This window comes from Primulina tabacum, chromosome 9, assembly GCF_025594145.1.
Source record: "Primulina tabacum isolate GXHZ01 chromosome 9, ASM2559414v2, whole genome shotgun sequence".
Lineage (NCBI taxonomy): Eukaryota > Viridiplantae > Streptophyta > Magnoliopsida > Lamiales > Gesneriaceae > Primulina > Primulina tabacum.
In genome coordinates, this window is record NC_134558.1 from 41,283,605 (window position 1) to 41,294,245 (window position 10,641).

Here is a 10,641-nt window from a genome sequence, read left to right on the forward strand (position 1 = left end):
TTAATATAGTTATTGTTTTTTTTAACACTTAAAAATGATGGATTAACAAATGTCAAATATATCTCGTTGAAATTAGTTGCGAAATTGATAGAAAGAAGTTGGTAGAGATGTAATGTAGATTGGGATGCAAATCCTGCACATTTAAATTGTGCCAAAAATTAACGATTGAAGCTCCATCTTCTTCACTTTAACCCCAACAATATCTTAATTTTTCTTTTAAATGAGAAGGTCGAAATTCAATATAGCCAAAACTTATGAGGTCATTATCTCAAATCTTTTACGAAATTGCACCAATTAGTCCTCACAATCACACCCCTTCAAACACACCACATACTCAGGAAGCGCCAATCTCTCTCGCTCTTTTTTTCTATCATTGACGCTTCGTTCTCGATTGGTTTTTTGGTACGTTTTCTTATGTTTTTTTAGGGTGTGATGAATGGTCCTCGATTCCTCTTGGCCTCCGGTGAAATCTGTCAAAGGCTTTGTAAATTGTTTTTTCTTTATTGTGGATTTGGTTTAACTTTAATATTTTCTTATCCAGATGCAATTGTTAGCTGTTTTAATCCTTAATTGCTACACGATTGCTGTAAAGAAAATAATTTTATGTCTATACTTTAATCGTATCATGTTTGAATGTACATGAGGATGTGTGTTTCATAAGTGTTGTTTTTAAGAAAATCTTTAGTTACCTTAATTCATTTTTTGTGCTAGAATTGATAGGAAACATGATATATAGTTTATTATATCATAATTAATATTCAACTAAGAACATGTTTTGAAGTTTATGACTTTTTAGCTTGCCATGTAGTTTGTCTATCTGTTCCTTAACTTAATATTCAGTATTTGTTTTGCTTGGATAGGATAGTAGTCAAGATTAAGAACAAAATAAAAATTATAACATGAGGATAAATGTCAGAAGTTTTTATTTGCTATTGTTTACTAGTTTTCCTTATTTTTTATGTTAATCTTCGCTATGTACGTAGTTTAAGCTGAGATAAATAAGGTGAGGGTCAATTTCTCATATGGCTTTGTTTACTCTTGTTGCAGCTACTCAAAGTTCAAGTGGGGCTAAATTTTGTGGTGGTTGGTTTTGATTTCTCATAAGGTTTATTGGGATTAATATATTTATGTGAATCATTTAGTGGAGTTCAAATCTTAGAGAGAAGATGCAAAAGGATTCTGGTTCTGGTTTTCCGTCAACAACTAGCGGGTCCACGTCAAGACGTCGGCGAAGAGGTTCAAATGAGGTTGGTGATTTTCTCGGGAATCAGTTTTATGCACCGTGCTAAATTATGTTAAATGGATATAGTGAGAGAGCTGATTGATTTATTTTTCCTTTTGTTGAATCTGATAAGATTACCTACATAAAAATATTTTCAGCTTTTGGCTTTGTATTTGAAACTTGTAACTTTTAAAATTCTTATTTCTTTTCTTTTCCTTTATATAATTCCAGGTCCCTCCGGAAGTTGATAAAGAAAATGGAAGCCATTTACTTGTTAATGATAATAACAAGTACAAGTCGATGTTAATACACACATACTCATCTGTCTGGATGATTGGAGGATTTGTCTTTGTAATTTACATGGGCCACGTTTATATCTGGGCTGTGGTCGTGGTTATACAAATATTTATGGCAAAGGAGCTGTTCAATTTACTTAGAAGAGCACATGAAGACAGGCGCCTTCCTGGTTTCAGGATCTTAAATTGGTGGGGTTGTCCAGATTTTTTTGCCTCGAGATCTTCTTTCTCCATTAGGATATCATTTTATTATTAAAACGGTGCAAGTTCATGTTTCCCATAACTTGGAGTTATTGACACCATTTTGCTAATTTTTCTTAAATTTATTTGTTCTAGAAGGATCCCCCACATTTAATTTTCTATTGGCTTTTTATCGGAGAATGAAAACCGTGAAGGTTTTGATATGTATTTTTTCAATTCCAGTCCAGGCACCTTATTAGTGCCCATGCTTTTAATTACCTCAAATTCACTTAATGTTCTTGGCTCCAGTGTCATCACATGTCTAAATCAGTATCTTTATTTGTCTTGTGCTGCCTTACTTTTATTTTCCTTGTAGACTGCTTTTGACTTTTATATTGTGATTAACAAAGATTTTGCTGCAGTTATATTATGAATTTTCCCAGTGTTTAACATTCCTCTGTTTTCAGGTACTTCTTCTTCACTGCAATGCTATATGTTTATGGGCGGATTCTGAGTCAAAGGCTTGTGAATACTGTCACCACAGACAAAGTTTTGTATAAGCTCGTCAGCAGATTTATCAAGTATCATATGGTCACCTGCTATTTTTTGTATATTGCTGGTTTGTACTAACTTGACCTTGCACTCTACTGTTATATATATGATCTGATATATCTAATTTTTAATTTATTCTTCTAATATATTATGTTGTACTTGTGTGCCCATCAAATTGATGTTGTTTTGTAAGTATTCAGATTTAAATGACAGACTTTTTTTGGCTGTCAATATGAACTAAATGCTTTCTTCTTTTGCGACATCAGGTTTTATGTGGTTCATTCTCACTCTAAAGAAGAAGATGTACAAGTATCAATTCGGCCAATATGCTTGAACACACATGATTTTGATTGTGGTTTTCACTCAGTCGGCTTTTACAGTGGCAAATATTTTCGAAGGAATTTTCTGGTAACGCAGCTTTGGTTTTCATATGATCTTGTTTACAGTTAAATGCGATGGATGATAATTACTGGTTGATGGTTTTCTCTCATTAGACATAATGGTTTGTGTTGTTATGATGACTCTGATCAAATTCAGCCAGATCACATATATGTACTCTAATATATTTCAGTTGTCTTGCTCAGTTAACTGAATTCTTTTAGAAACTTCTTGTTTTATGACCGTTTGGTAGACACTCATTTCTTTATGCCTGATTTTTTTTATGTTTTGAGGACTTCCATTTTTTCGTAGCTCATATATTTGGATTCTGGGCCTTGTAAATACCCACACTACGCTAATTAATATATTTGACATAATGTTTCTGATTAATTAACTTCTATAAAGAATTTTGAACACACTTGGCATCAATGCAGGTTCCTTCTTCCAGCATCACTTATTGTTATAAATGATATTGCTGCTTACTTTTTTGGTTTCTTCTTCGGGAAAACTCCTTTGATCAAGTTGTCACCAAAGAAAACATGGGAGGGCTTCATTGGGGCATCTGTTACCACCGTGATCTCTGCTTTTGTGGTAGGAAATCATCCAGTTGTTTGCAGACAGTTAAGATGATGGAAAAATCGTTGATATAGTGCTGGAGCTTTTATGGAGTATTTCGCTGTCAATCTTGGCCTGTCCTTTTTAAAATTTTGGGGTGATTAATTTATTTAAATTTTAAATTGTTTTTAGCTTGCAAACTTAATGGGTCGCTTTCAGTGGTTGACGTGCCCTAGAAAGGTTGTTTCTGGCTTACAAACGATCTTCTGTATTTTCAAACTTACTCATCAGTTTTCTAGAAGTTTAAACTTTCTATTGACTGAATTGTGCAGGATTTATCAACTGGCTGGCTTCATTGTGATTCTGGTCCACTGTTTACACCTGAAGTTTTTGCTATAACGGAGTGGTTTCCTGAATGGGTAAGTTTACATCCGATTTTTCTTTTACCATTTGTTTTTTCTTTATGTCCTATCCTTCCAATTTTAGATGTGAAAAGTGGATGTGATACTAATGAGCTGCTACACACTTCAATTTTTCCAGTTTCCTTGGAGAGAGATTTCTATTTTTCCCTGTACAGTGGCATGCACTTTGTCTCGGTCTTTTTGCATCAATTATAGCACCATTTGGTGGTTTTTTTGCCAGTGGCTTTAAAAGGGCTTTCAAGATCAAGGTTTGACAAATGTGGAACGTTCCTATTCTAAATGTTAAAATTTGTAATGTACCCGATCTTTATATGTATATTTTCTCCTTCACAGGATTTTGGTGATAGCATTCCTGGCCATGGTGGGATCACAGATAGGATGGATTGCCAGGTAAGGTTCCGATTTTATTACAAAAACAGATGGTTGCTTTACACAAGTATGCCTCACCACTAGGAAGGCTTGCTTTTACTGTTGCATTGGTACATTTATTTGCCCTTTGTACTAATGGGAATGCATCCTTAGAGCCTAAGTTTGATTTATTTCTCTTTCTTTTTTACGTCATATATTCACCCTTGGAAACCTTATCCATCCTTTTCTAAAATTTATATGAAGTCTTCTACCAGATTTTCACGCACACTTAGTTATACATGCGCACATTCTATTTGGTTTGGAACTTTTATGTGTTCATGTATTTATTTTGACCATCTTAGAAGGTAAGAGGTGATGAAATAATTTAGCAACAATTAAAAGCCAGTCCAGTCATATACATCTGTTTCTTTGCCTTTAGATGCAATATATTTCATCCTCATCTGTCATGATGGGCTGGAGAGTTCTCAATGTCCTGTAACTTAGGAGGATGGCAACTTCTTGTTCCCCTTTTCCTTGATATGGTACCTCTTTACATAAATAGGATTTGTAGCGCTGCTTTTTTATCACTTTCTTGCCATGTCGTTGTATTGCTTTGTCAGAAACAAATGAGGTTGGTCCCCACCTTGAGACCACACGCTCATGCAACCGAGATTTAGACTCCACTAGCATCCACTGGTGCATTCTTTCCTGCTTCACAAAAATAATCAGCCTAAGCTGTTAGTAGAACTCATTTTGTAGCCTTGGTAACATTTTTTATTTCTTCTTGTAAACGATGTTGAACAGTGGTGCTACTAAACGAGAATGGTTCAACAATTTACTCTCACTTCTAGCCAACAATTCACTGAATCATAGCATTTTACCAAATTTTGGTTGCGCTGAGGTTAACGCTCACCTACTTGCAGATGGTGATGGCTGTCTTTGCATATATTTATCTCCACTCATTTATCGTACCTCAAAGTCCTATCGATTGAGATGATCATGGACCAGGTAAAAATATCAGCCACCATTCATCATGTAATCTAAATGTCCATGCATTATGATTTCTCATAGAAACGTTTTCGGTTTGGTGTAGATATTGATGAACCTTACGTTCGAGGAACAGCAAGCTCTGTACACAAAGCTAGGGCAGATCATCACGGAGAAGCAGTATGGAGAATCCTGAAATTGAGGAAGCAACTGAACCAATGCAATTTGTGGTGTTGTTTCTTGTGCTGGCCAAGTACATATTGTCTTATTTCCTTGCATTATTATGATAAGTTTTGATACTACTTTGCTGCAGGTATTTGTAAGTGTTGGTTTCTTTTCCGCCTCTGTAAAGTGGGTGAGGGATGAGTTTGAAATACCACATGCTTCTCAATTTTTAAAACGAGAGGTATTTTCTTGGGGGGCAAAAAAAAAAGAAATAATTCAAGGATTTAAAAAATATTGATTTGCTTATAATTAGGTGTAATCTTGTCATTCATTCATGTATGGAGTCGGGGACGGACGTAACCCTATCAAATGACTAAAATTAAAAATTTATGTGTTAATTTTTAAGATTTCTTTTTTGACAAACTACTCTATTAATTCATTTCCCTCAATTTTATTTCAGGTACATTGGGATAAATTTACTTCAAGTAGAACATAAACGCCCGGAAAAAATTAAAGAAGGAACAAGGATCAAGTAAAAATCATTTTCTTCAAAATGTCAAAAAATAGAGCATTATTATAAATTTTTGAAATATAAATATCATTCTCACATAGATATATTTTTTTTTCTTGGGGATTGCATATTTTTAGAAACAATCCAAAATGCTGTAATAGCAATACAATTACGAGGACCTAAATAAAATAAGATAAGCTGATTAGGATCAATTAATAATTTTAACTCAAAATAATATTGTTTTTACCCTTTTTAGGGGGAATGGAATGGAAATTTTCTCGCATTCTTGTGTCACTGTATTCTCCCCAGTTTCTTCCCAGTTTTACCGAACGAAATTTCCAAGAATTCCCAATGTCATCGCCGCCTCCACCGTCCGGCGCCACCACCTCTGCCGCTGGGCTACGCCCATGGCGACAATTCCTAGACCCATCTTCTCTCAGAATCCCCATCTCCCTCTCCGAGTCCTCCTATCGCCTCACTCAAAATCTGGGTTTCTTCCTTCCAAACTACGCCTCTCCTCATTCTTGCCATCTTCCTCCTGGCCCTCATCACCCACCCGCTCAACCTGATTCTTTTCCTCTGCATCTTTGCGGCGTGGACATACTTAGTTTTGTTTCGCGACGAGCCTTTAACTCTTCTTGAATACGATATTGACCAAAAAATAGTTGTGGGTTTTCTTGCCGTACTGACATTGGGTGCGCTCTTCTGGACTAAAGCTTGGTTAAGTCTGTTCCTGGCTTTGATAATTGGGGCCTTGGTGATATTTTTTCACGCGATTTTGAGGGCGCCTGAGGATTCTTTGGAAGATTCGCCATATGGGTCATTGCTTAATGTTGTGGATAGTCCGAGGGGACAATATGCTAGTGTCTGAAATAGTGGATTATTTTGGTTGGATTCTTGATTTGTCGGGGGTAGTTTAGTTTGCCTTTGGATTTCAGTTTGGAATCGTGTATTCAAGTATACTGTTATCATTGCTTTAATAAGGGAACGTTCTTCAACTCCCTTGGCCTTTACTTTATGGCGTGGTATTGAATCAAAGGTGTAATCTTAGATTGATGAATTCATTTACATATTGTCTTCATGTTTATTAATAGTGTTGTCCGATGGAAACTTGGGTAATCATTTGCTCTGACTTACTCTTTATGACATGAAATTATTGTTCTGAATTGAATCAGTGGTTCAACTGGAATTTAGCTTCTTTTTTTTATGTATTATACTTACAGGATCTCTTAAATTTATGAGATGAAATTAGCTTGTGACATCCGGGAACACGCATATAACCGCATCCCTGATAAAGTTGTATGAATTAAGTAGAACTGACGAAGATTGCACAAATGAATATCCCTGCGCTGACAAGTCAAAGAATGGATGAAGATCTCAAGGTAACATCATGACACACTGCTAAAAATTGAAGAAAGCTGATTAGCTTAGCCATCTCGCTGAGTGTAGAGAAATCTTAAAACTGATTTATTTCTAGCTAATCCTTTTACCATTTGAAACCTGATGCTTGAAAAAATATGCTTTTCTGTGTTTCTTCTATGTCTTTTTGTCCATTTTGTTCATATTGTTTGCTACTCCCAATTATTAAGATTGTGGCTCTTCCATTCACTTGTAGCAACAAAGACACTGTTTAAGATTCCATGTTCAGGACAAAACAAAATGTGTCAATAAAAAACAAATTCGTTCTTGTACTTGGAATCTTCCATACTAGCATGTCAGAATTAGCTACATGAATCTCTTAAGTTCATTGTACTCTGTTTCCATGACTATATCTTAACATCTTTAAATTTTCGTGCTCAACCTATTTACCCCTAGATTTTGTGAGACCACACACCATGTGTCCTATATCAAGTTATATAGCACTCATGATCTAACAAAATTTGTTGTAATATCGACGAGAATGACTTGTAAACTTCACTATTTCAATGGTATCCTAATGAAATGAATTGCCATCGGATATTTTTCGTTGAAATTTATGGAAAATTGTGGTTCAAAACTTGAAATGATGAAAAATGATTTTTTTTCTTTAGTTTATTGTCATTCCTACATTCGCTCCTACTATGTTGATACCTTTCTTGAGTTAGAATTCTTGTCGATAGGAGGCGGTTGTGAGAAACGGAAGCAACACATGATGCTACGCCTTATCCATGACTTGTTGCCACACGAGTTTACACTAAATATTGAATAATCTTTTTTTAGCATCGTTTGAACCTTTTCATGACTCACTCCAACCGATTGGTAATAATGCCCATTTGTTTCATCGACTACGAGTCCCAGCTCTTAGGAGGGAAGCCTGAGAGATTTTCCAGTAAGTTGATTTAGAATGTGAGATAGATGGCAGCACCCGTGCCCTTCAAGAGCAAAGAATCACGCCATGTCAATCGCCAATGACAGGAGATCACCTCAGCTAAAGATGACACTACTACTGATTCTTCAGGGCCACTAAACCTCGATTCTTCAACTCATTTTCAGGGCTTGATATCATACTTAAATTCAAGAATGGAAAAACTCAATAGGACAGTTAATCCGTGGAGAATATCTGCTATTTTAATCTGAGAAAAAGAAGCCTCCAAGAATTTCGGGGTTGCCTTTGTTTTCCTGAAGATCGATGGTTTCAAGATATTAACGGAATTCAGGTATTAGTTTCAGCATTGGCTAACACGTCAGTATCTGCAAACACTTCTCCGATTTCTTAATCTTCGCATGATCTCGGTGATTGAATCGTAGCACAGATAATAAACAATGGGATCAAACTCAGATTCATTTTTTACTTGGTTCTTGACAATTATACCATTAATTGAGTTCTTATCAAAATTCAATCAGGTTAATTTGACCTCCGTATAGACTTTTTAAATTTAATTTCTGTACAAATTTTGCCGTCATTTAGAATGAAAACTAAGGAGTGGTCACCTAATGTAATGATACGTGATACTTGACTTTCTGCACAAATTTTTTCATGTATGTGCGTTTGCTAGCCATTTTGGTAGCAAAAAGGTATTGGGTATGAAAAGATAAAAACACCATTCGAGATGAACACTTGAAAAAAACAAATGTTTCAAAACTTTTGAGCTCAAAATAGTTGATACAACATCGAGAAGTCACTATAAAATCTCTGTTTGAAATCGAATAACAATCAATAACCGAAGAACAAAAAACATCCCGAAACTAAGCAAGTTCGAAACAAGTTTAAGCCCCTAATAAAAGAAGCCAAGAACCTTGCCACCAACATTTTTCCTCCTGGCCTCTTCATGGTCCATGATGCCTGCAGATGTGGTCAGCACAATGTAACCAAACTGCAAGGTTCAATGGAAATCAGGGTAAGACACATTTTAAAGATGGAGCAGAAAATAAAGTACTCAATATATGTATTAAGTAGTGAGACAAAACAACTACAACTGATACAGATATCAGGGCCAGCACCTTCGATCCGGGTTGTGAAGAAGGATCAGTATGAACACTAACTACAAAATCATTAGTCAAACGAGAAGCCTTTTAGCTAAAGCACTATCCATAGGATACAGTACTAATAAACTTTTATACAGATCGTGGTTTTCCATCTTAACACTGTAAATGAACAAGATTAAACTTGCAGAGCAACACATCCTACTGTAATGAGAGAAAACCACATGCCTCAACACAGACAAATCCAAAATTATAATTTTCATTGTTTAAAAATCATAGCTCCCAAAGAATGAATATAAATAAATAAATAAAAATTTACGGCTCACCTGTCTGGAAGGAAGCAACCTCGCAGTCCATCCCTCAATATCCTTGACACCAATATCGAACCGAGGGCTGATCACACCACATTTGTTCAACCTTCCATTAAGTTCGACAACAATTTTACCAGACCGGTGATCATCTACAAACTCAAACTCCCCAATATATCCTGCACGATGCAAAAAAATGATGAATGCATGAAATGAGTCTCACCAGGCAAACATACAAAAATAGATTAGTGAAATATTAGAATACCATGCTTCTGCATCACCAAGAGAAACTTGATAATGACTTTGGACGAAGGTCTTATCATTACTTGTCTCTTTCCCCGCTTCTCCGCATTATACATGCTCTTGAGGGCATCATTAAGCACGCTAACTCTCACCATCTTAACTTACAGAGAAGACTGTACGTAGGCCATACCACATTCAAATAAATTAATGTATAAATCATACCAAACAGGATCAACACGTAAATTAAAGAAACTACTAATTTCAGAGGTAATTTCTTTAAGAAAAAATTGAATTTCACCCTCAAAATACAGTAAGTTGATAAACAAAATCCATGTGCCTGCACTGCTTACAACAAACACAAAACGCAAATGCTGCAGCTTCAAGATTCAAAGGCTAATTTTCTCAACAACAAAAAAAATATACTCAAAGGTATAATGTCTCAGATTAAGACACACTTAAACATAAATGAAATTCAATAAAGTAAAGGAAAGAAGGTCAATGATCTACCACTATACCGTTCAACATTTCATTGACGCTGTCTAATTCAATCAATAGAAAAAAAAAGCGAGCGCACACAAAAAAACAGAATCTAAAAGCTGCCCGGATTCTAACGGTACGCGTTTCCAGAAATATTAGCTTGGACCCAGGGAACGAACAAATTTCGATTAGAACATAAGAAGGTAAAAGAAAGTGAATGGATTAAGCTAACAAAAGACATTGATCAAAGGAGTGGACAAACTTCGTAAAAATCACAAGTTCCTAAATAAAATGATCAAAATAATTCACATACAGAAGGAGTATAAACGTGACCTAAATCAATGAATGAAATTGAGCTATGGTGAGTTGAGGCAGTAGAATTTCAGTTTACCAGACGGCCGAGAATCAGCAGGAAGCGGGCGCCGAATTCCTCTCTCAGTTGTGGATTCTCGAAACCCTAGCACCAATATTTAGTGGCGCTTGATGTGCCCATTGGGTACACAAAATTTGGCCCATTAGTTTTTAAAAGAACGAGAATCATAACGGGCCGTCCCAACTCCTCATATATAACGGTTTTCCAATTAAAATTAACATA

General features: G+C 35.6%; 1 protein-coding gene and 2 pseudogenes across 1 annotated transcript; 2 read left to right on the top strand and 1 right to left on the bottom strand.

Moving 5' to 3' along the window:
* The first annotated feature begins 34 nt into the window (after positions 1–34).
* Positions 35–5,380, top strand: LOC142556320 (phosphatidate cytidylyltransferase 1-like; annotated as a pseudogene).
* A 296-nt stretch (positions 5,381–5,676) lies between these two features.
* On the top strand, positions 5,677–8,124 carry LOC142556321 (PRA1 family protein D-like; annotated as a pseudogene).
* A 529-nt stretch (positions 8,125–8,653) lies between these two features.
* LOC142556323 (small ribosomal subunit protein uS8z/uS8w-like) lies at positions 8,654–10,570 on the bottom strand. The gene is made up of 4 exons (XM_075667763.1): positions 10,438–10,570; positions 9,592–9,742; positions 9,345–9,505; positions 8,654–8,909 (listed from the first exon to the last, which is right to left on the bottom strand). Exons 2-4 carry the CDS (start codon positions 9,722–9,724, stop codon positions 8,811–8,813), a joined length of 393 nt encoding a protein of 130 aa, XP_075523878.1. The 5' UTR covers positions 9,725–9,742; positions 10,438–10,570; the 3' UTR covers positions 8,654–8,810.
* Positions 10,571–10,641: the final 71 nt, after the last annotated feature.